Raw genomic sequence first — 14,634 nt, forward strand, 5'->3', positions numbered from 1 at the left:
ACACCCAGCCTTCTGCCCTGCACCCCCCACACACACCCAGCCTTCTGCCCTGACCTCCCCCCAACACCCAGCCTTCTGCCCAGCACCTCCACACATCCCCAGCCGTCTGCCCTGAACCCCCCCACACCCAGCCTTCTGCCCTGCACCTCCACACACACCCCAGCCCTCTGCCCTGACCTTGAGTCGCCCTGCTCAGCCCACTGCAGGCCTAGGTGAACAGAACCCCAGGCTGGAAGCGGGCTGAGCAGGCTGGCGGCGTAAGATCAGCATTTTAATTTAATTTTAAATGAAGCTTCTTAAACATTTTGAAAACCTTGTTTACTTTACATACAACAATAGTTTAGTTATATAATATAGACTTATAGAGAGAGACCTTCTAAAAAACGTTAACATGTATTACCGGCACGCAAAACCTTAAATTAAAGAGAATAAATGAAGACTCGGCACACCACTTCTGAAAGGTTGCCTACCCCTGTTATAGATCAATGTCCATATTCAGGGTGACTCCAGTCAGTAACTGGGGATCTCAATCCTTGTGGCTTAAGGTTTCCCCCTCTTGAAATCCAAAGCAGATTTGAGATGCAGCAGGATCGTGTTCCAGGGTTCTTATACATTTCCAGCAGCCTTTCGGCCTGAGAAAACAATAGGCTTAATTCTCCTTCCAAACATTCTGGCAATTTGCACAGGGTAATTTATCCATTAAACAGTTTAGATACAGGTTACCACAACCTTCAAAGAGACATATAGACAGTAATACTATTTAGGTAGATCTACACTTACCGCCGGACCCAGAGGTAAGTAATCGATCTTCTGGGATCGATTTATCGTGTCTTGTCTAGACGCGATAAATCGATCCCAGATCGATCCCGGAAGTGCTCGCCGTCGATGCCGATACTCCAGCTCGGCGAGAGGAGTACTCGGCATCGACGGAGGAGCCTGCCTGCTGCGTCTGGACCCGCGGTAAGTTCGAACTAAGGTACTTCAAATTCAGCTACGTTATTAATGTAGCTGAATTTGTGTACCTTAGTTTGAAATGGAGGGTTAGTGTGGACCAGGCCTTTCACTCAAGTACCATCACAAATGTTATATTTCCTTTTTGATCTTTGAATTTAAAACTATAGCCATAGACAAGACTTGTTTGCTTACATCACAAGCCCTGAGCAAACATCTACCCTTTTACCTCTAACAATGCAGACTTGCATTTTAAAGCTCTATTCATTTACATATCTTCCTAACCAGTTTCTACAGTTACCCATGGGTCAGGTCAGTCTGAGTTAATTAACTGTTTCTGGCCCTGTCACCTTTTACTGAAATATTATTTTACACTCATAACGTCACAACAGTCCATCATGCTAGCCAGGCTAAGTCCTGTCTATACTATACCTTTTACCTGTGATGCAACAGCCCCCTTATTCTGTTACAGCTGTAGTACAGACAGGGCCTCAGCTACAGTGACCCATTAAAAGTGATCACTGTAGTAAGAGGAGGCCCTGAGATATAAACCTTGGTATCAGAGGCCTGGTATGAGGCCTAAGGCCTGAACTAAAGTCAAGACTTTGCTAACATAAAGCAAAGCTAAGCTGTGAGCCAGAGGCAGGCCCTGCTCACAGAAGCTGGCAAGGAAAGGGCTGATGCTGCAAAAAGAGACATACCTAAAAGGTACTGGACACCAGATATCAGAACATTCGCATACTTGTACATTCCACACACAACAAGGAACAGGCTGACCCATCCCAATGACAGGGCCAAAAGGGGAATATGATGGATAGTGTTGTTTTGTTTGAACCAACACGTACAAGGTGAGAGGCAGCACCTTACTACGTAGAGGGGTTGTACCTTGCTGCGTGGAGGGGTTGCACCTCAATACGTCAGGAGTGATGTGTAACTTGTTTGTATCTGTGTATAAGAATGCATCCTTGAGTGGATATCTTTGTCCGGCCGAGGGGGTAATGGAAAGTCCCGCCACTAACTGAGCTGGGTCTATTGCCAAGAGGCACCTATTAGTAGTATGCCCGGTAGACTAAGTAATCTACGGGGAACTGCAATTGTGCCCAAGGTCGCAATAAACCTAGTCGACGAGACTTTGCATCTTACTGGACTCTGTGGTTATTGGGGGTTCTCATCGGGTTTGCTGTGTCAGCTATCTGCGCAGAGCTGGGACAGCACACAGAGGGAACATACGCACGCAGCCGAGTGATATCAGCACTGGAGAAAGCAGAGCACCCTACCGGTAGCATCTGACGACAACAATCACTAGGACTGTGGAAAGTATCCAAATTGAGGTTTTCAAATTACATTGTGAGGATTTTGTGAACATGGTCCAATTTCATGAAGAACATGCAAAATTTTCTGGATTTCTTTCCTTTATTTTTCAGGATCATTTGAGTGTCACATAGACCTATTTTCATTCAGATGGCCTTGTTATGAGAAAGATCCTCAACATTTAATTTGTATGACTATTAAATCTTGCATTAAACACAAGCACAAACTTGGGGGGGAGGGGGAATTCCATGTGTTTTGATGCAAAACTATCACATTAATGAAAGTCATAGAAAAGCTGGGCCTTGCAGACACAAAATCAACTGAAATGAAACTGCAAAATAGTTTATTTTTAAAATGTCACAAGGGCTTAACTCTGCCCATCAGTAATCCTAGCAAGTCTAGGTTCCTCCACTTATCAGGGAACACAGACAGAATGAACTCAGGGCTTTATTCTACAAACAGTTAATGTGTAGGTAGATAATACTTAGTCCTGCCATGAGTTCAGGGGACTGTACTAGATGACCTCTCAAGGTCCCTTCCAGTCCTATGATTCTATGATGATGTTTATGTAACTTTACTCATGACAGCAGGCTTACCTCAGTGGGACTATTCACATGCATAAAACTATGGGCCAAAACTACTACAGCAGAAGTGGGCAAACTATGGCCTGAGGGACCGTCCTGCCCGGCCCCTGAGCTCCCGGCCGGGGACGCTAGACCCTGGCCCCTCCCCTGCTGTCCCCCCACCCCCGCGGGCCACGCTCTGGGTGGCGGGGTTGCGTGCTGCAGCCAAGCAGCGTGTTTGGCTCCGGCCGGGTGGCGTGGCTTCCAGACAAGCTGCTCTGAGCAGCTTGGTAAGGGGGACAGGGGGTTGAATAAGGGGCGGGGGGTCCAAGGGAGCGGTCAGGGAACAGGGGGGGAGAGGGTTGGATAAGAATGGGAGTCCCGGGGAGGCCTGTCAGGGGGTGGGGGTGTGGCTAGGGGTCAGGAGACGGGGGGGTTGGATAGGTGTGGGGTCCCACGGGGCCTGTCAAGGGGCGGAGGTGTGGATAGGGGTCAGAGCAGTCAGGGGACCGGGAGCAGGGGGGTTGGATAGAGGGTGGGATTCCAGGGGTGGTTAAGGGTGGGGGGTCCCGAGAGGGGGTGGTTAGGGGACAAGGAGCAGGGGGGGTTGGATGGGTCAGGGTTCTGAGGGGGGCAGTCAGGGGGCGGGAAGTTGGAGGGGTCAGATAGGGGGCGGGGGTCAGGCTGTTTGGGGAGGCACAGCCTTCCCTACCTGGCCCTCCATACAGTTTTGCAACCCCAATGTGGCCCTCGGGCCAAACAGTTTGCCGACCCCCTGCTACAGGATTGAGGATATTAGGGATTTGTCTACAGATACACTTGCACAAATCTACTTGTTTAGTTAAGTCCCTTTGTGGACAATCCTAGATGCAGTTAGAAATGGCTTATAGCATCCACACAGAGGTTTGCACAGGTTTAGCTAAACGGTGCAAATTTGTGCAGGCAGGCCTGAGTCTACATCCTAGCGTCCTTTACATACGCACACAAATAAATCTAACGTCCTCTCCCAACTCAATAATTCATCATCTAGACCCCACCCTAGACTCTGCCTTAAGTACAGATTGCTGAAGGTTTGGCAAGATGACTCTGGGGATTTAATATAGTAAATGAAGGATCATAAACTCAGGATATATCTACAGAGGGATAAAAGCCCCACAGTACGGCTGCAGTTAGCCCAGGTCAGCTGACTTGAGCTCACAGGGATCAGGCTGCAGGGCTAAAAATTGCTGTGTAGACGTTCAGGCTTGGGCTGGAACCCAAGCTCTAGAACCCTCCACTCTCACAGGGTCCCAAAGCCTGAAAACCTACACAGCAATTTTTCAGCCCCACCGCCCGAACCAGCTGACCCGAACCAGCCACAGGTTTTTTAATCCCTGTGTAGACAAACAAAGGAGCAGCTCCTTTGTTTATGTTGGAGTTTGTTCAGAAGTTGGAGTGAGAGATCTTAAATAAACTGGGAGGCCAGCAAGATCATCATGATGGCAGTGAGAAAGTTTAGTGTGGAAGAGAAAGAGAAGACTCAAGTATAGTTTGAAAACTAAAGTTGTTACTTTTCTTGCCCTACGTGAGGCATTTAGGCTTTTAAGAATGGCCTATAAAGTTCCACTGGGTACAGTAGAGCTCACAATATGGAATTCCCTGGGGGCCTGTGAAGAAAGGCAAAGCCAATGGTTTGACTTAGATCTCATCATTGATGTGCAGTGTTAGCAGCTCTGATGCTGGGAGAAAGTAAGATGATGGAAAGATCACACAAAGAAAGATACTGTGGGTACACAAGTCCCATATAGTTCTGAGGTTTTGGTTTCAGTATGCTTTAATAAAGAGAAAATCAAACTCTTACCTGCCCTGTTCCAGTAAGACTATATCCTTCCATCCTAGCTTGGAGAGGTGGTATGCAACAGATGTGCCCACAATTCCACCACCACAGATTACCACCTGTGCCTGAGCTGGCAGAGAAATGGGGGGAGGCTCTGCCGCAGATGTGGTCATGTGCTGGGAGCTGGACGGGCTTCTCCATCTTGGGCTGGCTGTCCGCCACCGGACATCTGACAGTAACCGAAGAAACATCCCAACGGGTGTTAGTCAGCTTTCTCGAGACACCACCTAAACACGTTAAGATGTTAGCTCACTGGAAGAAAGGAAAAAGCAACAGAGATTATTATTACCACTTATCATAGAACAGTGGTTCTCAAACTTCTGTACTGGTGACCCCTTTCACATAGCAAGCCTCTTGAGTGCGACCCCCCCTTATAAATTAAAAACGGTGTTAAATATATTTAACACCATTATAAATGCTGAAGGCAAAGCGGGGTTTGGGGTGGAGGCTGACAGCTTGCAACCTCGTGACCCCCTGAGGGGTTCTGAGCGCCCGTTTGAGAACCCCTGTCACAGAACATGTGTGCAAAGCTGTTCTTGGGAACTCAGGGGTGAGAAGGAGGGTGGTGACTGGGACAATGTAATATATGATGTGCGATAAGGTATCTGAAAGCCTCTATACTGACAACTTGGAATCTTTAAATGCTGATGGATGAATAAGTAGGAAAACAGCTTGTGCAGACTTTGAGAGTTCTCGAAGAACAGCCTTGCTACTGAAAGGAACTAGACAGATCAGGAGACTTATAATGAGACCCAGAGTTTCTCTCTTCTGAATTTGGCTTAGCCCAGTAATAAGGAAGAAAACAAGATAAAGTTTTGACATATAACAGGACATCTGTTCCAGGTGACAGGAGCTGCAGAGAAAAGGCTCTTGCACCAACAGTGGCAAGATCATGTGATGAGACAGAGAAGATGCCAATGTGAGTGGAGGGTGCAGAGAAGGAAATAGAGAAAGTCAAAGTCCATGAAGGACTGTAGAGAAATTTTTGAACTGGCGTCTGAAATTAAATGGCAATACATGAAGTTTGAGAATGAAGTGATATGTTTGTCCTTTATTTGAATGGAGAGGCACATCCTGCATGTACTAGAATCCAGACAGCTTCGGCTTAGAGGCTGTACAGTTGCTTCATAATGATGCTTGTTTTATCATGGATGCTGCTGGAGGCTCCTTGCTGTATAGTTAGCATTGCTCAGCCTGATACACTGTCTAGTCCCACTGCTATGATCCACACACTGGAGCTCACCAGTTATATAACATTTCTCGCTTTCTTCAGTTTACCCCCAACCAGTGTTCCCTCTATTTTTTCCCACCCATATGCGGAATTAATATTGTTATGTACACCAATATGGAAGCGATGCGTGACACATCACCTGCATATTGGTGCACATAACAAAATTCATGTGGTGGGGTGGGGCGGAGCCGGGCCAAGGGGTTTGGAGTGCGGGAGGGGGCTCAAGGCTGGGGCAGAGGATTGGGGTTCCAGAGGGCGAGGGCTCCGGCTGGGGGTACAGGGTCTGGGTTGGTGCCAGGGATGAGGGGCTCAGGGCTGGGTCAGAGGGTTGGGATGTGAGGGCTCCAGCTGGGGGTGCAGGCTCTGGGGGAGGAGGGGGAGACTGGGGATGAGGGGTTTGGGTGCAGTGGGGCTCCCCCGGGCTATGGTGGGGAGGACTCCCCCCACAGCAGCACCTGGGCGGGGGGAGAGGGGTGCTTGTCCCCTGGCCACGGCAGGTCAGAGCTGAGCTAGGGCCGAGAGAGGGGCACCTGTCCCCCAGCCACAGCAGGTTTGGGGCAGGCTGGCTCAGGGCCGGGGCACCTGTCCCCCATCTGCGGCAGGGTCAGGGCCAGGCTAGATCGGGTCGGGACAACTGTCCCCCGTCCGTGGCAGGTCAGGGGGAAGGGCGCCGCAGCAGATCTGGGGCTTGGGGAAAAGCATCTCTCCCCACTGCAGCCCTGAGCACCTGCACAGCGTTTAATAGGCAGCTGTGCAGCTGCACAGCTTAGCGGGAACTTAGCCCCCAGCCTGTATTTAGTATTATACTGCAATCATAGTTTATGTACAAATACCACACCCTACAACTCAGTGTTGACATAGCAGAGCAACTGATGCAGAAAAACAGGCAGTGCCATACTATTTCTTGGTTACAGGTCTCTAGTAGGAGAAAAGGAAACAGGGACCAGCACTTAACAGCAGTAACTCGCACACAGGAAACTGTGTTTACAAAGTTAGCTTTTTAATATCACCATGACTGCTGCACAGTCACTGTATGAACAAAACGTGCAAGTGCCTGCCCCGGAGCTTACACTCTCATTTTAGACATGTCTGAAAAGTGGAATCCAATGGAGTTTGAATTTTAATGTGAGTTGGGCACCTACCTTAGATTTCTCTGAAGACCCAGCCATTATTACTACCTCATAATCACCAGCACATGCTATAAATCACAAAAATGTAGGGCTAAAAGGAACCTGAAGAGGTCATGAAGTCCATCTCTCTGTGCTGAGGCAGAAGTAAATTCAGGTAGATCACCTCTGCCAGGTGTTTGTCTAACCTGTTCTTCAAAACCTCCAACGAGAGAGATTCCACAAGCTCCCTGGGTAACTTGTTCCAATGCTTAACTATCCCTATAGTTAAAACAAAAAAAATTCCTAATACCTAACCTAAATCTCTCTTGCTGCAAACTACGCTAATTACTTCTTGTCCCACACTTGATGCACATGGAGATCAATTGGCCACCATCCCCTTTATAACAGCCCTTAATGTATCTGAAAACTGTTAACGGGTTCCCCACACTCCCCCGCCTTTGCATCTCTACACTAAACATACCCAACTCTTTCAACCTGTCCTCTTAGGTCATGTTCTCTAAGCTGTTCTTTTTACTGCTCTCTTCTGGACTCTCGCCAATTTGTTCATATCTTTCTTAGCGTAGTACCCAGACTTGGCCACACCTGAGGCCTCACCAGTGCCAAGAAGAGTGGAGCTACCACGTCCCATCTCTCACACCTGTGAATAGACTTTCCAAAGTGGCATTTGTTTTTTTCTTTGCAACAGCATTACTGTTGCTCATCTTCGATTTGTGATCCCCTCTAACCGCAGCGCCTTTTCAGCACTACTACCGCCCAGCCAGCTACCCCCATTCTGTAGCTGGGGGGTTGATTTTTCCCTCTCGGGGCAGTAGTTTGCACGTGTCAATACTAAGTTTCATCGAATTGATTTTAGATCCATTCTCCGATTTCTCAAGCTCGCTCCCGACCCTGCCCCTGCCCCTGTCTGACCGAGCGTTCGCCTCCCCTCGCCGCCGGAGGTCAGGCTCTCCAGTGCGCTGCCCACGGCCCGGAGCCAGCCCCAGCCCCAGCCGCGCACGGGCCCGGGCCCCGCAAGGCCGCGGGACACGGACTGAGCCCGGGCAGGTCCCAGCACAGGCGGGCGGGGCGGGGCGGCCCCACCCGGGCCGGTGCCAGGTGGGAGGGGTCACCGCGCCAGGGTGAGCGCGGGGCGGGGGCGGGGCGCTGTCCGCCTCCTGCGGGGGGAAGGGGGAGGGGGATCATTGCCTCACCTGCCCCAAGCTTTGCCCGCGCACGACCTCCCGCACTTTACGGCTCTCACCCACAGTACGACAGCTGAGCACGGCCCTACGCGTGCGTCACGGCGCGGACCAATCAGGAGCCATCCCCGTCTCCCCCCCCCCCGCGTCCCACGTGGGTTTGTTGCTGTTGGGGGCCGGCACGTGCTGGGGGCGGTGAGAAGGGCGGAGCTGCGCGTCCCGCGTGCACGAGGGGGGCGGGGCCTGCGACGGGGGAAGCTTTGCTCGTGCCCTGGGCAACGCTGGGCCCGAAGGGGTTAAGGGCGGCGCGTGCCCGGCCTGGGTCACAGCGCGCTGCCGGCGCTGTGCGAGCGGGGGCCGGGCCCGCCCCCAGGGCCGACTCCTGCCGCCCGCCCCCGCCCCCGGAGACGGGCCCGCCCCGGCAGCAGCAAGGGGGCGTCCAGCCAAACCGTGGCTAGGCCCCAGGCCGAGAGAGGCACCGCGTTCACCTCCCGGGGGGGCAACTGTCTAATGGCACAAAACCGAGCCCCCGCCCCACCCCCGCTTGCTCCAGCCCCAGGCAGCGCGGTGGGAGGGCTCCAGCGGGGGGGGGGGGGGGTCTGGGGTGCAGGGTGCAGGAGAGGGCTCCAGCTGGGGGGGGGCTCTGGGGTGCAGGGTGCAGGAGAGGGCTCCAGCTGGGGGGGGGGGGTCTGGGGTGCAGGGTGCAGGAGAGGGCTCCAGCTGGGGGGGGCTCTGGGGTGCAGGGTGCAGGAGAGGGCTCTGGGCTGGGGCAGGATGTTGGTGTATGGGGGGGGTGAGGACTGCGGGTGCAGGCTCTGGGTGGGGCCAGGGCGGAGGCGTTTGGGATGTAGGAGGAGGCTCCAAGCCAGGGCCGAGGGGTTTGAGATACAGGAGGTAACATTAATACCAACATTTTTATCACAGCTGGGTGTTTACAAATATCTTTAGGATACCACATCCTCTGTTCAGGTAGCATAGGCTGAGCTTAGGTTGTTCATTATGCAGGGTGTCCTTTGACTCTCTCCCCTGTAATCAGTCACTGGCTTTTCTTTCGCTCCAGTGTTCCCTTCTCCGGGGGCTCTTAATTTAATCATATTTCTGGCATTTTGATAGCTCAGGGTCTGGCAAGATCACTGGGATCCTGCACAGTAAGTGGGCCTTTGGGGAGCAGTCTCCCAACCCCAGAACTATGCAGTAAATCCAGCTCCTGTTTTAGGGTTCCCTTGTATTTCTCCCTCCCAGCACTAAGTTCTTCCCTGACCCCTAGAGGGCTGTGATCTGTGCTCTCTAGGCTAGATGGGTTTACCCTTCGATCAGATGCACCTTTTCCATAACTGCTCCCTGTCTCTCACCATCCTGGGGGAAAGCACCCCCTCTCTGTCAGCTGGGTCATCTGTATTCTGGCAAACTAGCCCCTGGCAATTTCCTGGTCCCAACTCCTCTACTGTCACAGGTATTAGAGCTACATCTTGATGTAGAGAGACACAGTTACTTTCCAAAAACTTATCAGAAATAGCATCCTGAAAAACAGGGACCTGGATTGGGGTACCCTCTGCCACCCCTTTCTCTGTCCCTGAGAAGTCAGCTGTGTGACTGCTCCCCTCCAGGAGGTCAGTTACACAGTTCCTTCTCAAAAGCTGGGTCAGAGGCTAAGTGCCTGAGTGCACAGATGCAGACCTAGGGCATAACTGGACACTGCAAGATGGAGGTTCCTAGGGTTGTGTCTGGGACCGGAGATATTGGCTAGTATCATTTGGTTGCACGATCCAAGGAGCAGCTTACATGACAGAGGCTGTGTGTGAACAGCCCAGGCATGGGGGTTCTCACAGCAGAGCAGGGTAAGGCTGGCTCCCAGAGTCAAGGTTTGGAGTGACTTAGCAGATCACCTGTCCAAATAACATCAGAGGGGAATGTTACAACAGCCCGATCAGCCACCAGGGTTGCTTTTCGACCAGGTGTTTCAGTCAAAAACTGGACGCCTGGCAACCCTACACCTACAGCCTCATGGGGGAGACTTGCACGAAGACCCACCAGACACAAGGGGCCAAGAGACTCTTGGGCCTGGACCTAATGTGACATCCTCCAACTACTGAGTTCACACCCTGGTTTATCCCAAAAGACATGAGACAAAGGCCTGGTCCCCACTAAGCCCCCACTTCGGACTAAAGTACGCAAATTCAGCTACGTTAATAACGTAGCTGAATTCGAAGTACCTTAATCCGAACTTACCGTGGGTCCAGACGCGGCAGGGAGGCTCCCCAGTCGATGCCGCGTACTCCTCTCGCCGAGCTGGAGTACCGGCGTCGACGGCGAGCACTTCCGGGATCGATCCGGGATCGATTTATCGTGTCTTAACCAGACGCGATAAATCGATCCCAGAACATCGATTGCCTGCCGCCGGACCCTCCGGTAAGTGAAGATGTACCCCAAATGTGCCTTGGGCAGAGGACCCAGTCACAATGCAAAGGGGACCACTAGCAAACCTGGATGGCAGGTCAGATGACTAGAGAAAAACCTGCAATACCCTACCCAGCCACAAGGTGGAGGCACTGGCTGGTGAGTCACTGTCACACTACACACAAAAATTACATTAAAAGAACACAGCTTACAAAGTTAGAAAACACTGGAATTAAGGTTGCCTGTAAAACCTTAACTCAGCCCCTTTGTGCATATGCATTCTGATGCGATCTCTAATTACACAATTGTGCTATTTTATCCACAGGATCCCTGCCTTGTTCAGCACATAGATGGACTGTGTTCACTGAATGAGCAACTATTCAATATTTTATTTCCTTCTCGTTGTTCAATATGTGGCCCCATGCCTTATTTACTGCTCATTATTCAAACCCTGCTCTGAAGACAGAATTATTAATTTCCTCATGGCCTTTTCTGTTGGACTCATCAGCACTGCGTCTGCTTCACAAGTATTAACCAATTTATTTTCAAAACACAAAGATGAAGGGGTGGTATCTCCATTTTACTGATGGGGAACCAAGGCACAAAAAAAGATTAAGGTCAAAAGTAACTGCTAATTTTGGGTTTCCGATTTGAGGAACCTGTGACCTAAGTCAGTGATTCTCAACCAGGGGTACACGTATCCTGGGGATACGCAGAGGTCTTCCGGGGGTACATCAACTCATCGAGGTATTTGCCTAATGTTACTACAGGCTACATAAAAAGCACTAGCAAAGTCAGTACAAACTAAAATTTCTAACAATAACTTGTTTATACTGCTCTATGTACACTAAAATGTAAGTACAATATTTATATTCCAATAGATTTATTTTATTATAGGGCTGTCAAATTATTAAAAAAATTAAGCGCATGATTAATTGCACTGTTAAACAATAATAGAATACCACTTATTTAAATATTTTGGATGATTTTTACGTTTTCAAATATATTGATTTCAGTTACAACACAGAATACAAAGTGGACAGTGCTCACTTTATATTTATTACAAATATTTGCATTGTAAAAAACAAAAGAAATAGTATTTTTCAATTCACCAAGTACAAGTACTATAGTGCAATCTCTATCATGAAAGTTGAACTGACATAGAATTATGTACAAAAAATAACTGCATTCAAAAATAAAACAATGTAAAACTTTAGAGCCTACAAGTTCACTCAGTCCTATTTCTTGTTCAACCAAACTCTCATACAAACAAGTTTGTTTACATTTGAAGGTGATAATGCTGCCTGCTTCTTTTTCCCAATGTCACCTGAAAGTGAGAACAGGCATTCACATGGCACTGTTGCAGCCGGCGTCTCAAGATATTTACATGCCAGATGCACTAAATATTCATATGTCTCTTCATGCTTCATCCACCATTTCAGAGAACAGGCTGCTGACAGGTTCTGCTCGATAACAATCCAAAGCAGCGTAGACCGACACATGTTCGTTTTCATAATCTGAGTCAGATGCCACCAGCAGAAGGTTGATTTTCTTTTTTGGAGGTTTGGTTCTGTAGTTTCCGCATCAGAGTGTTGCTCTTTTACGACTTCTGAAAGCATGCTCCACACCTCGTCCCTCTCAGATTTTGGACAACACTTCAGATTCTTAAACCTTGAGTCGAATGCTGTAGCTATTTTTAGAAATCTCACATTGGTACCTTCTTTGCATTCTGTCAAATCTGCAGTGAAAGTGTTCTTAAAATGAACATGTGCTGGGTCATCATTCGAGACTGCTATAACATGAAATATATGGCAGAATGCAGGTAAAACAGAGCAGGGGACATACAATTCTCCCCCAAGGAATTCAGTCACAAATTTAATTAACACATTATTTTTTTAACCATCATCATCTGCATGTCCCCTGGAATGGTGGCTGAAGCATGAAGGGGCATAAGAATGTTTAGCATATCTGGCACATACCTTGCAATGCATGCTACGAAAGTGCCATTTGAATGCCTGTTCTCACTTTCTGGTGACATTGTAAATAAGAAATGGGCAACATTATCTTCCACAAATGTAAACAAACTTGTTTGCTTTAGCAATTGGCTGAACAAGAAGCAGGACTGAGTGGACTTGTAGGCTCTAAAGTTTTACATTGTTTTGTTTTTGAGTGCAATTATATAACAAAAAAGTCTACATTTGTAAGTTGCATTTTATGATAAAGAGATTGCAATTGTATGAGGTGAACTGAAAAATACTATTTCTTCTATCATTTTTACAGTGCAAATATTTGTAATAAAAATAATATAAAGTGCGCACTGTACACTTTGTACTCTGTGATGTAATTTAAATCAATATATTTGAAAACATCCAAAAACATTTAATACATTTCAATTGGTATTCTATTGTTTAACAGTGTGATTAAAACTGCGATTGACAGCCCTATTTCATTATATGGTAACAATGAGAAAGTCAGCAATTTTTCAGTAGGAGTGTGTTGTGACACTTTTGTATTTTTATGTCCAAATTTGTAAGCAAGTCATGTTTAAGTGAGGTGAACCTTTGGGGTACATAAGACCAATCATACTTCTGAAAGAGGTACGGTAGCCTGGAAAGGTAGAGAGCCACTGACCTAAATTTTCAGAGTACATAGCATTACATAGTGTAACCCACACACCTCCTGGGTGTGGTGCTCTTGTCCCATCTAGTGACACTGAGACCACTTAGAGAGAGAGAGAAAACGAGTCTGCTACAGCCTTCGCTACCAGCCAGTTGCTCATGCAGGAGAGGCTCATGCACTAAGCTCCAGAGGTTTGACGGCGTTCAATAGCACTTTACATGACCAGAGCCCAGCTCCCATTGATTTCAGTTGCAGCTGTGAGTGCTCAGCACTTCTGCAAATCAGACTCCAGGGTCTCAAATCAGGCACCCAGGAAATGAGGCGCATACAAGTAGTGACCACCTGTGAAAAATTTGGTATAACTCCTCCCGATGAGCCTTCCTCTCTGATTTAAACTCCTGGTTCTCTCTCTCCCTTTCCTCACAATCTCCCACCTTCATCCTTGGTGACTTCAACATGATGACCCATCCGACCCCTTAGCTGCACATTTCCTCACCCTCATGTCTTCATTTGACCTGCAGCCCTGGTTCAACTCTCGCACTCACCAAAAAGGCAATTTGCTTTACTTGGTCTTCACTATATACTACTCTCTCTGCTTGAACCAAAGCCGATCAGAAGGAAGACTTACAAAAAGCAATGACAAGGCCATGGGAGACACCCCTAAACTCCCGCAGACAAGGGTGACAGGGTTAAGGCAACTCCCCTGGCCTCATTTGCATCGGAGATGGGACAGGGAGGCATATCCATTACCCTACAGAAGGAAGAACGGAGATTCCTCCAAGGCAAGAACTGCACAGAACTCTGGGACCAGAAAAGCAGGGAAGCACGGCATGATGGGGAATCTCTGCTCCAGATGTTGATGAACCCACACCTGAACACACTCAGCTCAGTAGTTATCAGACCAATTCTAGTAAAATCCTTTATTGGTATCCAAAATACTGAAGCTGCCTAATTGCATTGTGAGCTCCCTCGAAGGAACATCACCCATAGCCAGGAATGAGCAGTTCTTATTGTCTAGCCTGAACAAAACAACTTTGGTTTACTCCCTTGAGCCATCAGTTTACCCATAAACAAATCTAGTGTTCTCGCTTGAACCATTGTTCTTTCCCTACAAAAACCCCTACCCTGCTCAAGTGTTCTGATGCCTGAATCCAAAATCTGCATCAGTTCCACTGGGACTTCATCTTCTCCTGACCGATCACACTGGGGGCTCTGCCTGTCTCCAGCACTCCGGACCCTCAGCTATCACCACCACCTGGGACTCCCGATTGATTCAAGCTTCGTGGAGTGGTGAGAACCCAGCTCTCTCTCATAGAATCATAGAATATCAGAGTTGGAAGGGACCTCAAGAGGTCATCTAGTCCAACCCCCTGCTCAA

At 48.8% G+C, this 14,634-nt stretch overlaps 1 protein-coding gene across 2 annotated transcripts in view; it reads right to left on the bottom strand.

The window, feature by feature from the left end:
* The window catches only part of PDPR (pyruvate dehydrogenase phosphatase regulatory subunit), an 81,179-nt gene extending 72,865 nt beyond the window's left edge, over positions 1-8,314 (bottom strand). The window contains exons 1-2 of one of the 2 annotated variants that reach the window (XM_054048899.1): positions 8,253-8,314; positions 4,666-4,953 (exon numbers count right to left, since the gene is read on the bottom strand). In XM_054048899.1, coding sequence (XP_053904874.1) covers positions 4,666-4,892 — 227 coding nt within the window. In that variant the 5' untranslated portion in view covers positions 4,893-4,953; positions 8,253-8,314. Of the gene's footprint in view, positions 1-4,665; positions 4,954-7,164; positions 7,696-8,252 lie in introns of those variants that run through there. The other variant, XM_054048900.1, reaches the window with a different exon arrangement.
* Positions 8,315-14,634: the final 6,320 nt, after the last annotated feature.

The sequence above is a fragment of the Malaclemys terrapin genome, chromosome 14 (assembly GCF_027887155.1).
Source record: "Malaclemys terrapin pileata isolate rMalTer1 chromosome 14, rMalTer1.hap1, whole genome shotgun sequence".
Taxonomy (NCBI): domain Eukaryota; kingdom Metazoa; phylum Chordata; order Testudines; family Emydidae; genus Malaclemys; species Malaclemys terrapin.